At 43.6% G+C, this 16,743-nt stretch overlaps 1 protein-coding gene across 2 annotated transcripts in view; it reads left to right on the top strand.

The window, feature by feature from the left end:
* LOC116938811 (neuropilin-2-like) overlaps window positions 1-16,743 on the top strand; it is a 147,534-nt gene that overhangs the window by 107,467 nt on the left and 23,324 nt on the right. For both annotated transcript variants that reach the window (XM_032946485.2, XM_032946486.2), the window contains exons 11-13: window positions 8,329-8,424; window positions 13,378-13,431; window positions 14,043-14,201. In XM_032946485.2, the coding sequence (XP_032802376.2) occupies window positions 8,329-8,424; window positions 13,378-13,431; window positions 14,043-14,201 (309 nt within the window). The remainder of the gene's footprint in view (window positions 1-8,328; window positions 8,425-13,377; window positions 13,432-14,042; window positions 14,202-16,743) is intronic.

Here is a 16,743-nt window from a genome sequence, read left to right as displayed (position 1 = left end):
CGTGGGAAAAATAGGCCAATCCCCTCTGGTGGTGGGGGGGGGGGGGGGTGGCTCTCAAGCTCCCACCAGTGGGTGCCTTTCGGCCAGCCCGTGGCATGAGCAAGCACTTGAGGGCTGCGCCCTTTGCCTCATAAGCAGGCCGGATTGTGGCATCCCTTACTGGGAAATGTGCTCACCGAAATGAGGGAAGAGGGTGGGGGGAGGGGGAGACGGCCACCCATTCAGTTCCCTCCACATGACAGCCCAGAGTGTGAATTCAACACACGCCGATCCTTCTTCCGTGGACGAGGTCGATGTTTTCGTGCTTAGGGTGTTCGAGGCAGGGGGGCCATTGTCTGTGTTGTTGTGCACGTCAAGGGAGCTGCACTCTACCCTACCAACTGGAAAGGAGGCATCTGGTCTTGGGCATTTGGTGCCTGCAGGAGGTGCTACGTTCACAATCGGACGTGACAAGAAGATAATTGTTACAGGAGAATTTGTTTTTTTAATATATATTGTTGATATCACCATGAGGGAGAGGTTCTAATGGGATGGACAAGACACGGAGGAGGAGTTTAGTCAGATATGTGCAGGCAGGTTCTTAAGAGGAGTCATCCGATTGGGCACCCAGATGTCACCTACAGTGAGGGAGAAAAATATTTGATCCCCTGCTCATTTTTTACGTTTGCCCACTGACAAAGAAATGATCAGTCTATAATTTTAATGGTAGGTTTATTTGAACAGTGAGACAGAATAACAACAAAAAATCCAGAAAAGCGCATGTCAAAAATGTTATAAATTGATTTGCATTTTAATGAGGGAAATAAGTATTTGACCCCTCTGCAAAACATGACTTAGTACTTGGTGGCAAAACCCTTGTTGCCAATCACAGGGGTCAGACGTTTCTTGTAGTTGGCCACCAGGTTTGCACACATCTCAGGAGGGATTTTGTACCACTCCTCTTTGCAGATCTTCTCCAAGTCATTAAGGTTTCGAGGCTGACGTTTGGCAACTCGAACCTTCAGCTCCCTTCACAGATTTTCTATGGGATTAAGGTCTGGACACTGGCTAGGCCGCTCCAGGACCTTAATGTGCTTCTTCTTGAGCCACTCCTTTGTTGCCTTGGCCGTGTGTTTTTGGTCATTGTCATGCAGAAATAGCCATCCACGACCCATTTTCAATGCCCTGGCTGAGGGAAGGAGGTTCTCACCCAAGATTTGACGGTACATGGCCCTGTCCATCGTCTCTTTGATGCGGTGAAGTTGTCCTGTCCCCTTAGCAGAAAAACCCCCCCAAAGCATAATGTTTCCACCTCCATGTTTGACGGTGGGGATGGTATTCTTGGGGTCATAGGCAGCATTCCTCCTCCTCCTCCAAACACGGCGAGTTGAGTTGATGCCAAAGAGCTCCATTTTGGTCTCATCTGACCACAACACTTTCATCCAGTTGTCCTCTGAATCATTCAGATGTTCATTGGCAAACTTCAGACGGGCATGTATATGTGCTTTCTTGAGCAGGGGGACCTTGCGGGCGCTGCAGGATATCAGTCCTTCACGGCGTAGTGTGTTACCAATTGTTTTCTTGGTGACTATGGTCCCAGCTGCTTTGAGATCATTGACAAGATCTTCCCGTGTAGTTCTGGGCTGATTCCTCACCGTTCTCATGATCATTGCAACTCCACGAGGTGAGATCTTGCATGGAGCCCCAGGCCGAGGGAGATTGACAGTTATTTTGTGTTTCTTCCATTTGCGAATAATCGCACCAACTGTTGTCACCTTCTCACCAAGCTGCTTGGCAATGGTCTTGTAGCCCATTCCAGCCTTGTGTAGGTCTACAATCTTGTCCCTGACATCCTTGGAGAGCTCTTTGGTCTTGGCCATGGTGGAGAGTTTGCAATCTGATTGATTGATTGCTTCTGTGGACAGGTGTCTTTTATACAGGTAACAAGCTGAGATTAGGAGCACTCTCTTTAAGAGTGTGCTCCTAATCTCAGCTCGTTACCTGTATAAAAGACACCTGGGAGCCAGAAATCTGTCTGATTGAGAGGGGATCAAATACTTATTTCTCTCATTAAAATGCAAATCAATCTATAACATTTTTGACATGTGTTTTTCTAGATTTTGTTGTTGTTATTCTGTCTCTCACTGTTCAAATTAACCTACCATTAAAATTATAGACTGATCATTTCTTTGTCAGTGGGCAAGCGTACAAAATCAGCAGGGGATCAAATACTTTTTTCCCTCACTGTATCAATGTGCAGACCGCTTCATGGGATACGGCTTTAGGAGCCGACCTCGCAGGTCGAGTCCCGGCTGTGCAAACAGCCGTGGTATCTGGCAAAGGGATGCAGTGACGAGGTGTGGTGGCATCAATATTACTGCCCGTGATAGCCACTTGACCCTAGACGGTACACAGTTCGCGTCGTTGTGTATGTTGTGAGCGGACCATTGCTGCACAGTCTCATGCGGGCTCTTGTAACACCCCACCTGCAGTGTGCAGATAGACTTCACCAACATGCAGCACCATTCCACACGGCCAAGAGGCATTCTGTGCTTTACTGAATGACTCCACACTTTTGCAGATCTGCTCATTGTAGAACCAATCCAAGCGGCGCACACACACACGTTCCACAAAACATGCAAAACTGCACAAATATCCATTGTTCAGCATGACTAACCATCATCACCCTGAACTGTATGTTGAACTTCTTTCGCGACATACTAACCAACTGTGCTAATCGGAGGTGCGGGGCGGAGTTGTAAGGACAACAAACTCAACATAAAAAGCAGTTCTAAAGAAATTAGTTTTTAATCTAGATGATTTAAAAGTGCATAGCTCCAGTGGCTTCCAAATATCAGAAGGAAGAGCATTCTAGACGGCCACAGAAGCACATTTGAAAGCGCGCGATGCAGTGACTGTCTTTACTCGGTGATCCCTTTAACATCACGGGACTGTATATAAGGACTAAAGATAGAGTGGGCCTTGCTTGTGAGCCCTGTTTAATCCCCAATTACTCTCTGCTAATAATGTTTTCAATTGCACACTGTTTTTGGCAGGGAGTTCATGAATATGCATTCATAAATTGGGTGAAGAGTAAATACACGGGAGCGTATGGAAACAACAAATGGATGTTCAACAAACTGACCTCATATCGGCGAACTGAGGCTATTAAAGTACATTTCACGTGTAAAATAAACGTTTATTTAGAAACGACATTCATGTCATACAACATGTTTGAGGACAGTAACCCGCCTCTATATAATGTTCACATTTACGTGCAACAATCTTAAACGAGAATCGAATCTGGTGAGGCAGGCTATAATTGTTTCTTGGTCAAAACCACAGCCAAGTTTAAACTTTGTGGAGCCCCTACCACATAAGCAATAGATTGAGCTCCACTGTGCGTGTGTGAGATTGTGGGGAGGGGTAGTGTAGCGGTTAGCGCGCTGCGCTACAAACCTGGCCACCCGGGTTCAATTTCCGCTCCCAGCCAACACCAGCGACGATTACTTCAACCAGTCCTGAGCACCCCCCCCCCCCTAGGTCGACTCAGCCTCAAATGAGTACCTGGTGCGATGTGTAAACATCGCCACTAGGGAGACAAAGGCGGCCGGGCGTGGTGCTGGCCACCCACCCCCTCGTGTGTCTTGCCGGCCTTCGTAGGTGCTCGCTAACAGCACTTGCCCCGACAGTCTGTGAAGGCTGTACGGGTCATCTTTGTCTTAGATGTGCCCCGACGTGCATTCACAATGTCCAACAAATTGTCACGAAAAAAGAAGACATGACTATCATTTAAAAGCTCCCCAGCGATGAGGGCAGCTGCAACCTACGATGTGTGTGCGCACGCACGGAACAACTCAACTATTACGAAACTATGTTTTATTTTACCAGGTAAGGCCCACTGAGTTATAAACAGCTCTTTTTCAGAAGTGACCTTGCCGCAAACGACAGCTCAACGAAGTGGCTTATCACGTGGAAATTTATTGCAGCAAAATTCTAAATGGATGTTTCTAAATGTGGAGGGAAAACTCGGAGGACCCGGATAAAAAAGAAGTCCACACGACCACAGGAAGAATATGCAAACTCCAAATATACAGCAGGTGTCAGGGTCGGGATCAAACCTATGACCTCCTGTACACCAGCCAAGGTAGCAAACATCTCGCCACTGTGGAAGGGGTATACTCAGTTATTGACCATTGCAACTTCTCAACAGCTCCAACGCTTTGCAGTAACACGCAGAGAACATGATGCGGGGAGCTGCACGGGTCCCGGTGGAACTGTCAGGCGTGTGAAATGCGTGAGAATATACCAGTGTTTAGGAAGGTAAAGGGAGCAATCTCCCCAGCTGGGAACTGCTGCATCACGAGTAAACAACTTCCACGGACAATTTCAACTGCTCCCATCCCCCCATCATCGCACCCACCGCGGTCTCACCCCGGTCCCCCCAACGCTGTGTGTTTTCTGATCACCCCCCTGGTGCAATTGATGTTCAAAAGCATAATAATGGATGACATTTTGCTCCAGAAGGATGCCTTCGCCATCTGGTATTGTGTGTTTTCACATCTGCGAAACGTTTCATTTTGCGTTGTTTGGCGAGTTCTAGATTTATTCTTGTTTCCATCGAGACGATTGCGATTAGAACGGGTGACTCGCGAGCGGAAGGTTGCGAATTGGAATCTCCGGTGTTGATGAAAAAAACACAAGTTCCCACTTTATGGAGCCACACTGCGCACCTGCCATAGGAGTGTGCAATTTCCAAGACAACCTCGGCGCTGTCAATAAACATATGCGATGCCCCATGCTCATTTGAGCAGAGACACTTTGACTTTGTTGGCAGAATATAATCACCACCACCAGAGCCTCCACCTTCGCATTTGAAGCGTACGGCTGTGTCAAGTAATGAGGACGGCGATGTCAAGGACAATGTTATAGGATTGCAAGTAATCAGAATGCTGTGCTGACATTAGCAAACAATCTCCATCCAGTGCCATTGCAGTTCCCGTTGTCCTCATCAGCAAAAAAACGCTTCTCCATACCAACACCGTTATGTGTGGTCCTGTGCACCTGCAATCCATCTCCTTTCCACGTGTGCCCTGATTTCATCACTAGCCCTCCCCTGCCGGCTGTCACACATCGTTCACATTTTCTCTCATGGGTGCCCGTTCCATCAATACACGTGTCCATCTGTGTTCATGACATGAACTGCCCGAGCTTAAATTGTTTCATTGAGAAGTGGGTGCAATGCATCACACTCTGCCGAGTCCTTTAATCTAAGCTCTTCATCTCGTATCTCTCTGGGTTATTGATCTCCATGTTAGATAAGTGCAAACATGGTAAAGGCTGAAAGGAGTTCCTTGTATGCGGTGGGTTCGAGGGTTTCATCCTCATTATTGATGGCTGCACATCAAACATCAACACAATTGGTCCATATGCTTAGTTTGGTGCAACTGAGTGTTCACCAACCACTACTGTCACTGTATGGGTGGCACAGTGGTGCAGTGCCACGCAGCAAGAAGCCCCTAGGTTAGATTGCTGTCTTGGGAACTTTTCTGCGTGACGTGTGTATGTTCTCACCATTTTCCTGCACGGGGGTCTCTGGTTTCATCCCTCAGCTAAACAAAATATAAAAATGTAACGGGTATCTTCCAAACATCCCACAATTGGAAAAAAAAAGTTGCTCGATTGGGAATACACAAGGCAACATCACCGACTATTGTAGAAACTTGGCAGGACCCTCCTGCAAAAAGTCTCGAGACTCGGTGAGGCCTTCCTGGGTATAACAAGCATAATACGATCAGCTGTTTAAACAAATTAGTGTTGCGGAATTGATACCCAAGAAGGTGAAATTTAAGCACACTGGCAAATGTGCTCTGTTTAGCTCCATAACTGTTCCTCCCTAAGATGTAGGTACTGTTCAGAATCAGAATATTTATTGATCCTGGAGGAATCCGATGAGCTATAAAGCTCTTTTTCACAAATATCTGGTAGGGGCAGGTCAGAACGTTACAACAACAAACAATAGAAAAACGCGATAGGAGTGCAAAGTGTAGTAATTGTAAACACGCCACGTAAAACATATATACAAATACAACCAAAATTAGTTGTATCTTACCAGGTAAAGCCCACTGAGCTATTAACTGATTTTTCAGAATCGGCCACAAATGATAGCTCAACAAAGTGGCATATCACGTGGACATTTATTGTAGCAAAATAATCTAAATACTGGTGTACGATATTTCTAACGCAAAAAGGGTTCCATTATAAAAAGCGTTACAATGGCGGCTAACACAATGCTCGAAGTTCACTATGCTGAAACATCCCCCCCCCCCATCACAGCACTCGCACAAAAAATATCTTGAGGCACTGGTAGCAAGGGGAGTCTTATGCTGGGTTGTGAACAACGTCTCAGCCAAACTCCCGAAGTGTGCCATGACTCACGAATACAAAGACCAAAGGGAGGCATACACACACACTTGGCATAACATTCCCGTTTAAAGAAGTCATCCGCTACAGCTCAGATAGGCATGGACAACACAATTCGGCATAGCACGCTCTTTTATGTTGTATCTGTTTTTGGCTTCATTGAACTGACACGGAGCAGGTGAGGACCGAGATCATAATTAGAAAATGTGGCATCGAGTTTTAAGTGCCGCAGGTCATTAAATGATCAATATAGGGCTTTAGAGACAGTGGCGTCAAATTTTCCTTTCAGGTTTGTTTTTTTTGCTTCCCACCCCCGTGCGTGAAGAAACGAATCGGACTCCTTTACTTAACAAGACGATGGCGTTTACAACCTGAGCCGTGACGGTGAAACCGTGCAAGCTTGGTGGTAACGACAAGGTCCAGATGCGGTTTCATTCTCGTGAAGGCCACCCACTGCTGTCAGCAGAAGTGTCATTTAAATCCCCCGAATAGGCTGAAGTCACCAGCAATTTGATGAATCGAATTTAAGTGCGAAAAACCACTGCACACACACCTGGCACTATGCTTACCTTTCACATTTAAGTTAGGCGAGGTCTAAATCCCCTGCAGGAGTAGTGTTTGATCTCGCTGCAGTATAGTTGTATCGGTTTATGCACATCCATTATATATGATAAACTTTAAACGATAGTTTTGGGGTCAGAGCCACTGTTTAATCCATCTTGATTGAAAGACACCGGAGTGTGCTTATGGCGAGTAATAGCGTTGAAAACAACTGTGTCGTAAATTACATTTGTGTTCATGTTATTTGGCTTACGTTGAACTTTATTTAATAATCGTTATAATTTGAAATACATTTTGAGACATTTTAACTTCACTCTCATAAAATAAACTACATTTATTTTGCTCATATTTTAAACGTGCATTAATGGTTTATGACTCGTATTTTACTGTTTTGTATTATTCGTGATTCCAGAGGAGACACGCTCAAATGCGCAGACATTTCCGGTTAGCGAACAGGCACATTCTCTGGAAATAAGTGGTACATTTTAATCCAAAGAAATCAGCAATTTTTTTTTACTTTGCCTATGGAAAAATAAATCATCCTGCTGATGGTAGGCCACACTGGCACTAGGGTATGTGACTACATTTGGAAGAATATCATGTTGGCTATGGTCTTAAGTAGTCACTGTACTCTACTGTGAATTATGCATCTTCATTGGAATACACCAGCTTGTGCCAACAATCACATTTCTACGAACTCCTGTGTAATAAGCTCACGAGGGAATATTGTGAGCGGAAAGCTCGTGAAAATGTTGAGTCCATGTGTCCCCTTGTTCATACGAGTATGGGGTGGCAGTTATATCCATTGCCAAAGAGCCACCGGTGTAACTGCCATATTGCCTAAAACACTATACACAAACCTTGCGCCTCCTCTTTAGAGGCCACTTTAAAGAGATTTCAGCGGTAGTCCTGTTACATCTCCTTCCACGGACCCTTTTCTAACACGGGGCGTTGCACCGAGGGTTCCGAATGCATTCGTTGATATATTTTATCTCGTGGCATGACACTGATTGCACGATCGGAATGAACATTTTGGGAACGAGATGTTAAAAAATAAAACGTTCACAAAAGCCACAGCCCGAACGGTGAACATTCTATCACAGTTCATGGAGTCGCCCAAAGGCAGACAACACTGCCTTTAATAACAAAAAAACCTCCATGGTTCCTCGGTTCATTAACCAACACGGAGAGAGCTGGGGTTGGGCTTTTTTTTTGTATCCGCTGTACAAAATGCACGCTGAATTATTTGCTGGCAAAGACATGTTTAGAATGTTGATTATTTGCGCAGCCACAACGTGTAAACTATACTTCAGTTCACGCCGTGTTACACAACTATGTAAGAAACTTGCACTGCTTGTTTGACAGAGCCAGAAAAAAATCACTCTGATGGCGAGGCTCAAAAGGAAGATTGCGAGCATTATGGAAACTGTTCTTCTGGCCTCGAGGGGAGCAGGGAGCAAGGTCAGTTTACGTGTGGGTGGATGCTTGCACATGTATAAGCGTTCGCTACACTGTATCTCTAGTGCTTTGCTTGTGTGGGTTTGTATTACATTTGCGGATGCATTTTCATCCGCAAATGTATATACATAGTTCCTTGCACACTTGCCGTGCCATTTTTTCCTATGGGTGCAATGACGTGCCATGGCGATGTCGTGTTTGCCGCCTTGTTGCAGAGGTTCAGGATTCGATTTCCCCAAGCCACCATGGTCATTACTGCGGGCGTATTGCCCGTAAAATACCATGCGCTGCCACCACACAATGGACGTCAAGGATCCCCCTCACGTCATTTGAAATGAGCAGGGCCATAGTGCGGCCGGTCCTAATTTTCCACATTCGAAAATTTGCTCTGCAAATGACCCAACTGGGATTACGCACAGCGGCACCGACCTGACCGTGAAAACTCCTGCAGACTGACACGTGGCGCCTTCGCCGTTGCCTTACACGATATAGGAACGCGTTAAATTGTTTTCTTCTTGTTTTTTTTCGGTAAAGTCACGTAGGATGGAAATAAAATAATACAAATAAAACATAATGAAATGAAATTCTCACGACGTTTCGGCCACAACACAAGTAGCCTTCGTCAGGTGAAGAAACAGGTCTGTCCAGAAGACCTGTTTCTGTCCAGAAGACCTGTTTCTTCACCTGAAGAAGGCTACTTGTGTTGTGGCTGAAACGTCGTGAGAATTTTATTTTTATTATTTTATTTCCATTCTACGTGGCTTTACCTAAAGAACCAAGAAGATGAATCCCTGCAGTCACGAAAGCTTTAAATCGAAATTTAATGTGTTAAATTATCATGCAGTTGTGTTTTTACGTATTCGCGATTGTTTTTCCCGCATTTCATAACACAATGGTATGGAATGCCATATGTTCTGAATGTATGTTGATGGGGATATATGTCCTGTATTGCAGAGTATGCCAAGTTGTAAAACCAATCTGATGAATAACCAGTTGCACTGATGAAAAGCCTCTTGTATTTTCTGCTTGTGAATGTGCAAATAAATATTTGGTGTATTAAATCTCTGGGTAATGGTACAGAAGGTACATATAGAGGCGTATTAAAACAAAATAGTCTTAATCAAACCACTAATCGGTTTGGAAACGTGTACATGGATAGGATGATGATGATAATGATGATTAAATTGACTGGTCCAGTTTGGTTCTCTGCTGTGAAACTGTCGTGTGATTGTGCAGGTTTCAAACCAACGTCGTTGTGTCACGCTGTCCATCGTGCGGGTGTAATTGATCTCTAAATTGGGGACATTAACTCACGTGGAATAAAAAAAAGGGTCTAAATTATAGAGCACGACAAGCCACGGAAATGAGAATGGCCTTGAGCCTCCTTCCTTATGCCCATTACCAGCCTGAACAGAGTTTTGGCCTCACCTAACCCTCAACCACAATGCATTAAATTATGGATGCAGAAAGGCAGTGTGCGCCTTTACAGACTGCTGGTTGTAGACTCGCGATATATTTTGACTTCACATTTGAAAAGTTAAACTCTTTTGCTCGTGAAAAACACACACACACACATCTGTGCACAGTAATCCTGTGAGGGTTTCAGTGTGTAAGCATTCCCATTTCACATATGTGCATAATTTTAGGCAATCAAGGATGTCTTTTGCCAAACCAATGGCCTGGTATATGCCTGTAAAGGGAAGACCCATATGTTACCAATAGCCATGAACTCCTTGATTATATAAGCCGTTAAAATTGAGAACTATACAAATATTAAACAATATCAGTATATATTCTTTGGGTCTTTCGGTAAAGTCACGTAGATAGGTTCAAAGAAAATAACAAAAACAACGTTTCGACCGCTTGTGTTGCAATCGAAACGTCGTAGTTTATTTTCTTTGAACCGATTTACGTGACTTTACCGAAAGACCCAAAGAATATGAATTCCTGCAGTTACGAAAGCTTTAAGTCAATACCAGTACACTACACGCAATAGAACGTAATTATGATTATACAGAATGTTGTTTTGCAGTAGTGTTTATATATTAACTTTCCCCAATGTTAAATTACCAAACATACACATATGGACTTTGGGTAAACTCTGTTTCCATTGGCAATCCGAAGTCCGTCCGGCAAATTTAACGTTCATGTCAGGGATAAGTCTTTCCAAAGGATAGCCACTGTTGATTTTGACGAGGTTATGTTCATTTTGGTACGTTTGTTGATTTCTTTTCTGGGTTGGTTATGGCTGGAATTAGAATTCTTAGTGCTCTGCCAAAGTTAAAACAGTAGTTGCCCACGCCAGACACGAAAGACTTATCCCTACTTGCTTCTATTGCTGGACTGTGCTACACACAGCCGAAGCAGTCTTCATCAGCGGTTGCTCCTTTCCAGCCGACATCACCGAATGCCAATTTAAAAGCATTGCTGGCAAATCATAGGACGTCACACAGTATCATGTGACATCTGTGACTCGCTGTGATTGGCCACTAATACTTTTAAAATGCAGTCTATATAGTGGGTAGGGACACTGAGAGCCAGAGGCAGCAGAAACCCGTGCTGTGAGATTCGTTGTCTTGAGAGTGGCAACTCGTTCTGTATTCACACCGCCATCGGTGTTTTAACATCAAGTTAAGGCCACATTTGAAACTGTTCTCATATTGCACGTGGCATATTTGAGCTGGTGGTGCCCAACTGCAAACCATCACTTTAGCAGCAGGGTCGGCGGTTCATTGACATTTCACAATCTGCTGTGGCACTACAAACCTGCTGGGCTTTAAGGCGTCCAGATAATGGATTACAGCAAAGTGACTATGTAACTGGTCTCTGGGGATATTGAGTGTTTTGCCCTCATATGCGCGATACTCTTGTTTGCACAAACTCCAGTTTCCATGTATATATAGATATATGCAAAGCATTTTAATGAATTGGTCAAACATCGCAGTATGGGTCCTCCTGAAAATAATCTCGAGATTCAGTGAGGCTTTTCTGGATTAGAACTACGTGTACTTTACTTCTATAACCACTGTAACATGTACAGTGAGGGAAACAAGTATTTGATCCTCTGCTGATTTTGTAAGTTTGCCCACTGACAAAGAAATGATGAGTCTATAATTTTAATGGTAGGTTTATTTGAACAGTGAGAGACAGAATAACAACAAAAACATCCAGAAAAACGCATGTCAAAAATGTTATAAATTGATTTACATTTTAATGAGGGAAATAAGTATTTGACCCCCTCTCAATCAGAAAGATTTCTGGCTAGCAGGTGTCTTTTATACAGGTAACGAGCTGAGATTAGGAGCATACTCTTAAAGGGCATGCTCCTAATCTCAGCTTGTTACCTCTATAAAAGACACCTGTCCACAGAAGCAATCAATCAGATTCCAAACTCTCCACCATGGCCAAGACCAAAGAGCTCTCCAAGGATGTCAGGGACAAGATTGTAGACCTACACAAGGCTGGAATGGGCTACAAGACCATTGCCAAGCAGCTTGGTGAGAAGGTGACAACAGTTGGTGTGATTATTCGCAAATGGAATAAACACAAAAGAACTGTCAATCTCCCTCGGCCTGGCGCTCCATGCAAGATCTCACCTCGTGGAGTTGCAATGATCATGAGAACGGTGAGGAATCAGCCCAGAACTACACGGGAGGATCTTGTCAATGATCTCAAGGCAGCTGAGGCCATAGTCACCAAGAAAACAATTTGTAACACACTACGCCGTGAGGGACTGAAATCCTGCAGCGCCCGCAAGGCCTCCCTGCTCAAGAAAGCACATATACATGTCCGCCTGAAGTTTGCCAATGAACATCTGAATGATTCAGAGGACAACTGGGTGAAAGTGTTGTGGTCAGATGAGACCAAAATGGAGCTCTTTGGCATCAACTCAACTCGCCGTGTTTGGAGGAGGAGGAATGCTGCCTATAACCTCAAGAACACCATCCCAATCGTCAAACATGGAGGTGGAAACATTATGCTTTGGTGGTGTTTTTCTGCTAAGGGGACAGGACAACTTCATCGCATCAAAGGGACGATGGACGGGGCCATGTACCGTCAAATATTGGGTGAGAACCTCCTTCCCTCAGCCAGGGCATTGAAAATGGGTCGTGGATGGGTATTCCAGCATGACAATTACCTAAAACACACGGCCAAGGCAACAAAGGAGTGGCTCAAGAAGAAGCACATTAAGGTCCTGGAGTGGCCTAGCCAGTCTCCAGACCTTAATCCTATAGAAAATCTGTGGAGGGAGCTGAAGGTTCGAGTTGCCAAACGTCAGCCTCGAAACCTTAATGACTTGGAGAAGATCTGCAAAAAAGAGTGGGACAAAATCCCTCCTGAGATGTGTGCAAACCTGGTGGCCAACTACAAGAAACGTCTGACCCCTGTGATTGCCAACAAGGGTTTTGCCACCAAGTACTAAGTAATGTTTTGCAGAGGGGTCAAATACTTATTTCCCTCATAACGCAAATCAATTTATAAAATTTTTGACATGCGTTTTTCTGGATTTTTTTGTTGATATTCTGTCTCACTATTCAAATAAACCTTCCATTAAAATTATAGACTGATCATTTCTTTGTCAGTGGGCAAACGTACAAAATCAGCTGGGGATAAAATACTTTTTTTTCCTCACTGTACAGCTTTTGCAAACCGTATGCCACTGTGGTTATAGTTCCAGAATGTTTCAGGGGTCAAATCCTGGCCAGCCTACCAGCTCTGGACGAACAGGCCCCCCCCCATCACAATGATGTGGAATTAGTCCCACAGGCTCAGGGTCACCAAAAGAGATGAGTCCCTTCCCCATGCTCATTTGAACATGGAGACGACGTACATGACTTTTGATTTGTGTAAATATCTCGTGTCCACTTCTTTGAATGAAAGACCTGTAATTAGTAATTATTTTTTTGACAACTGATAAGTAACAATGCGTCTGTTGTCCTTTTTTTTCTTCTATAGATGTGCAGACACCTGATGATTTAACGTTTCCTGAAGACTCTTCAAATACTCCTGGTAAGGCAGCTGCCATGGTCGTTTACTTACGGAGAAGTTGCATCACTCCTGACAAAACATCCTTGAAACTCAAGACGATAGCATCAACATATGCTCCTTCCCAAACATAAACACTCGTCTAACACTCTCATTAAGAAATGTTATTAAAAAGCGGTGACATTCTTTGTTGATGTTCCCCCCGCTGTGATTTAATTCGCAACATAAAAAAGTAGGCCCCATCACGTGACACGAAGCATGAAAAATTAATGGAAATTTACAAATCAATCACCTCAATATATCGCAGAGATTGTGCTCAAACAATACTTAAAGCATACAACAATCATTCACACTCAAACAAGTTAACGATTTAAAATCGCCAACGTTGGTGAAACTTTTTCAAGGTGCGTTTCTGGGGCTTGACTTTGTTTACACAAATCACCAGACGTGAGACACACGCCAGACGTTTGCTCATTAAACGAATCAAATGCGCAATTATGCACCTTCAGGGAACCCTTTGTTGCTGACGGCACATTTCGAGTCGGTGCTCTTGGGAGCCGCGTTTATTTCAACCGTTCGGTGGCGTTGAGCGACCCGCGAGCTGACGTTTCACGCCCCGCCGCCCTCCGTGTCAGACCCGCACTCGGGCGCCTTTGTCGAGGGCTTCGGGTGTCGCTTCGGCCGCGGCCTGCAGAGGGGAACGTGCGGCTGGCTTCAGGGAGACGACAGCGCCGCCGACCTCCGCTGGCAGGTCGGGACCTGCCACAAGGGCCCCAGCCACGATCACAGCTCAGGCGAGTGCCACGATGCAACATCAGCAGTCGCTACTGTTCCCCCTAGTAGCGGCAGTAGTAGACTTGTATTTAAACCAGCGTGCGGAAAATGAACTCGTTATTGACGGTGTGAAACAGTGGTCGAATTCGTAAGGGTGTCCCCTGGGTTCAAAATTGCAACTTTGACTAAACAGCAAACACACACAGCGTGTGAACGAAGCATCAATGTGTATTCATGCCGGAGAAATCCGATGAGCTATGAAGATATTTTTCAAATGTCCAGTTCTCATTCTACGTGACTTTACCGAAAGAACCAAAGAAGAGGAGTGCAAAGTACAATAAAGGTAAACATATCACCAAAAAACATCAACCATCCCCATCCTACCAGGCAAAACCCACTGAGGTATTAACTCAAATGTAACACAAATGTTAACAACAAACGAGAAAGGTGAAAGTGTGCTTTCAATTTACAATCAGAAACAGAGTGAAGCATTTACCCAAATAGTACATTATATTTAAATACATAAACAAAATGGAGCTGAGATGTTAGTAAAGGTTAACACACAATCTGCCCGTGTCTTTATGAAATGTTATTTTAACCAAAAAGGTAATCTCATTTAGGAATGCTCGGATATGTTTGAGATATTACCAAATACTGAACATGACTTGGCTTGCATATTTTAAAACCTTCAATCTCCATAAATAGCTCATGATGTAAAAAAACAATGTGATGCCAATTTTCTCTTCCAATGAGAATGTTCATTCTTGCATCATTACCGAACTAATTAATGAGATATTTTTTTAAAAACCGCCACTATGTATACACATAAACCAAAATAAGCACGCGCCACACCCTTCGCATTATCACCGCGTTCTTACAAAAATACTGCCCACATTGTGGTAGACTAATGTCTCAGATAGTGGTCATCCTTAAAACCAGATGTAGGGAGCAATCAGAATTATTGACTAGGCTCAAAAGAAAGATGTCTCTGGTGTGGACCAATCAGTTTCAAAGACAATGCATGTATTATCAGAGTTCTTTTTTGCATTTTTGCATTCTGACCACAAGTATTGTGGTTAATGCAAACATGATTCCTTGTAAAAGGTTTCAGTTTGGTGTTTTAACATCTTAACACCTGTTTTGTTGTCAGAAAAAAGGGTAAAACCTATTCTCAGTCAGAATTAATTTGTGTTCTCATGCAGTGTTATGAAACACTGAGACGCTTTGGAGACATCTGACAATTGAAGGCACTCCAGTTATTTGAACGAGACGGGTAACAATGCCCTGTGCACGATTCAATGTAAATATGATTCAAAGGATCGATTTTCGATTCAAATACTTGTTTGTAACAATGCGGCGCAAGTAGCGGCCTCTGGTGGCTTTGGGGACAATGTAATCCTATCACATACAACATGTAGGAATTAAGAAGAAGAATTTCTCGCGCAAGAAATCTCATATGCACATCCCAAGATGTTTTCGGGGCGGGCAGTGACGAGATATGTACTACCTCGCAAAGTATACAGGAGGTCGTGGGTTCGATCTCGACCCTGATGCCTGCTGTATATTTGGAGTTTTCATGTCTCTCTCCCCCTGGTCACCTGCATTTTACTCCGGGTCTTCCGGTTTTCCCCTCCACATTTATAAACATGCGTTTAGAGTATTTAGCTGCTATACATTTCCACATGATAAAAGCCATAGTTGAGTTTATTTTTATATCAACCTTTGATTCGATGGACTGTTACACTCCTAACATGAGGAGTGAATATTAAAAAAAACCTTTTAATTATTGAACATCATCTGCAGCATTGGTCAATTCACTGCTGGATGAAGGCCTGGCTCAAGCCATTGCTATCTCTCATGATTCTGCAATGTATTAATCCACCGCGCACTTGAACACATGCTGATTCTGTCACTCCATCTCCTTGGTGGACTTCTCTCTTCTATCCCTGAGCTGACACGTCATTGTTATTCGTGAACATAACATTATAACAACAAAAACTCGCCAATTTACTTACAGTTTTAAACTGACAAAAAATGTTTACGTTAGTTTTATATTCCTTCATGTATATAATTTGAATGTAGCGAGTTTTTTTTTAACAAGGACAAAATACGTAAAAATCATGGACCATACAGTAACTGTACAGTATTCTTAGCTCTTTCGGTAAAGTCACGTTGAAGGGAAACAATAAAATAATAAAATATATATAAAACAATAAAAATTCTCACGACGTTTCGACCATAACGCAAACGGTCATCATCAGGTGTTGGTTTTCACCTGATGATGACCGTTTGTGTTATGGTCGAAACGTCGTGAGAAAACCAACACCTGATGATGACCGTTTGTGTTATGGTCGAAACGTCGTGAGAATTTTTATTGTTTTATATATTTTTTATTATTTTATTGTTTCCCTTCAACGTGACTTTACCGAAAGAGCTAAGGATATGAATTACTGCAGTCACGAAAGCTTTAAATCACAATTCAACTGTGCAGTGCTATAAATATCGGACATAATGTCGCCCTCCAGTTGTTTACAGGTCGTGCCGTGCATTGCTCTGCACGAT

This window comes from Petromyzon marinus, chromosome 4, assembly GCF_048934315.1.
Source record: "Petromyzon marinus isolate PM22_M1 ecotype Great Lakes invasive population chromosome 4, UKy_Petmar_22M1.pri1.0, whole genome shotgun sequence".
NCBI lineage: Eukaryota > Metazoa > Chordata > Hyperoartia > Petromyzontiformes > Petromyzontidae > Petromyzon > Petromyzon marinus.
Note: the sequence above shows the minus strand (reverse complement) of the source record. Positions and strands in the feature narration are given on the sequence as shown.